The sequence below is a fragment of the Corapipo altera genome, unplaced genomic scaffold (genome assembly GCF_003945725.1).
Source record: "Corapipo altera isolate COAL_440 unplaced genomic scaffold, ASM394572v1 60933, whole genome shotgun sequence".
NCBI classification, from domain to species: domain Eukaryota; kingdom Metazoa; phylum Chordata; class Aves; order Passeriformes; family Pipridae; genus Corapipo; species Corapipo altera.
In genome coordinates, this window is record NW_020885147.1 from 89,159 (window position 1) to 90,079 (window position 921).

Here is a 921-nt window from a genome sequence, read left to right on the forward strand (position 1 = left end):
GACACGGGGACACCCACTGGGGACACAGGGACATCCACTGGGGACACGGGGACACCCACTGGGGACATGGGGACATCCCCTGGGGACACGGGGACACCCACTGGGGACATGGGGACACCCACTGGGGACACGGGGACATCCCTTGGGGACACAGAGACATCCTGTGGGGACCCATGACCATGGTGACAGTGCCACAGTGTCATCCCTCCCAGCCAAGGGATACGTGGACAGGACGTGGTGGTGACACTGAGGGGGTGTTGTCCCATGGCCACAGTGACACTGACGGGGTGTTGTTGTCCCATGGCCGTGGTGACACTCACAGGGTGTTGTTGTCCCCAGCCAAGGCACACGTGGACCGTCGCGTGGCCGCGGTGGCAGCGCGGGGGCTGCTGGCCCAGGGGGACACCTGTGTCACTGACCTACTGGCCCGGGAGCGGTTCCCCATGAGCAGCATCTACGGGAACGTCACCGAGCTGCTGCTGGCGGGGGTGGACACGGTGAGCGGGGGACACCGGGGCGTCCCCGTGGTCCCCGTGGGGCCGCTGATGTCCCTGTGTCACCCGTGTGCCCCTGTCCCCAGGTGGCCAGCACGCTGGCCTGGAGCCTGTACGAGCTGGCCCGGCACCCGGGGGCACAGGCGGCCCTGTACCGAGAGCTGGTGGCCGCCACTGCCACCGACGGTGTCACCAACGGTGTCACCAACAGTGTCACCAACGGTGTCACCGGCAGTGACGGGGCCGGCGCCGGTGCCACCGCGGCCGCGCTGCGACGGCTGCCACTGCTGAGGGCGGTGGTGAAGGAGACACTCAGGTGACAGGGACACGGGACAGGGGTGGGGACACGGGGATGGGGTGGGGACAGGGACACAGGGACAGGGACACGGGGATGGGGGTGGGGGTTAAAATGGGGACACGGGGATGG

The 921-nt window shown here is 68.2% G+C and overlaps 1 protein-coding gene across 1 annotated transcript in view; it reads left to right on the top strand.

The window, feature by feature from the left end:
- The window catches only part of LOC113960558 (25-hydroxyvitamin D-1 alpha hydroxylase, mitochondrial-like), a gene marked incomplete at its 3' end in the record, with an annotated part of 5,416 nt that extends 4,606 nt beyond the window's left edge, over positions 1–810 (top strand). Inside the window, 2 exon segments of the mRNA XM_027670173.1 lie at positions 340–497; positions 581–810. Coding sequence (XP_027525974.1) covers positions 340–497; positions 581–810 — 388 coding nt within the window.
- Between the last annotated feature and the right edge of the window lie 111 nt (positions 811–921).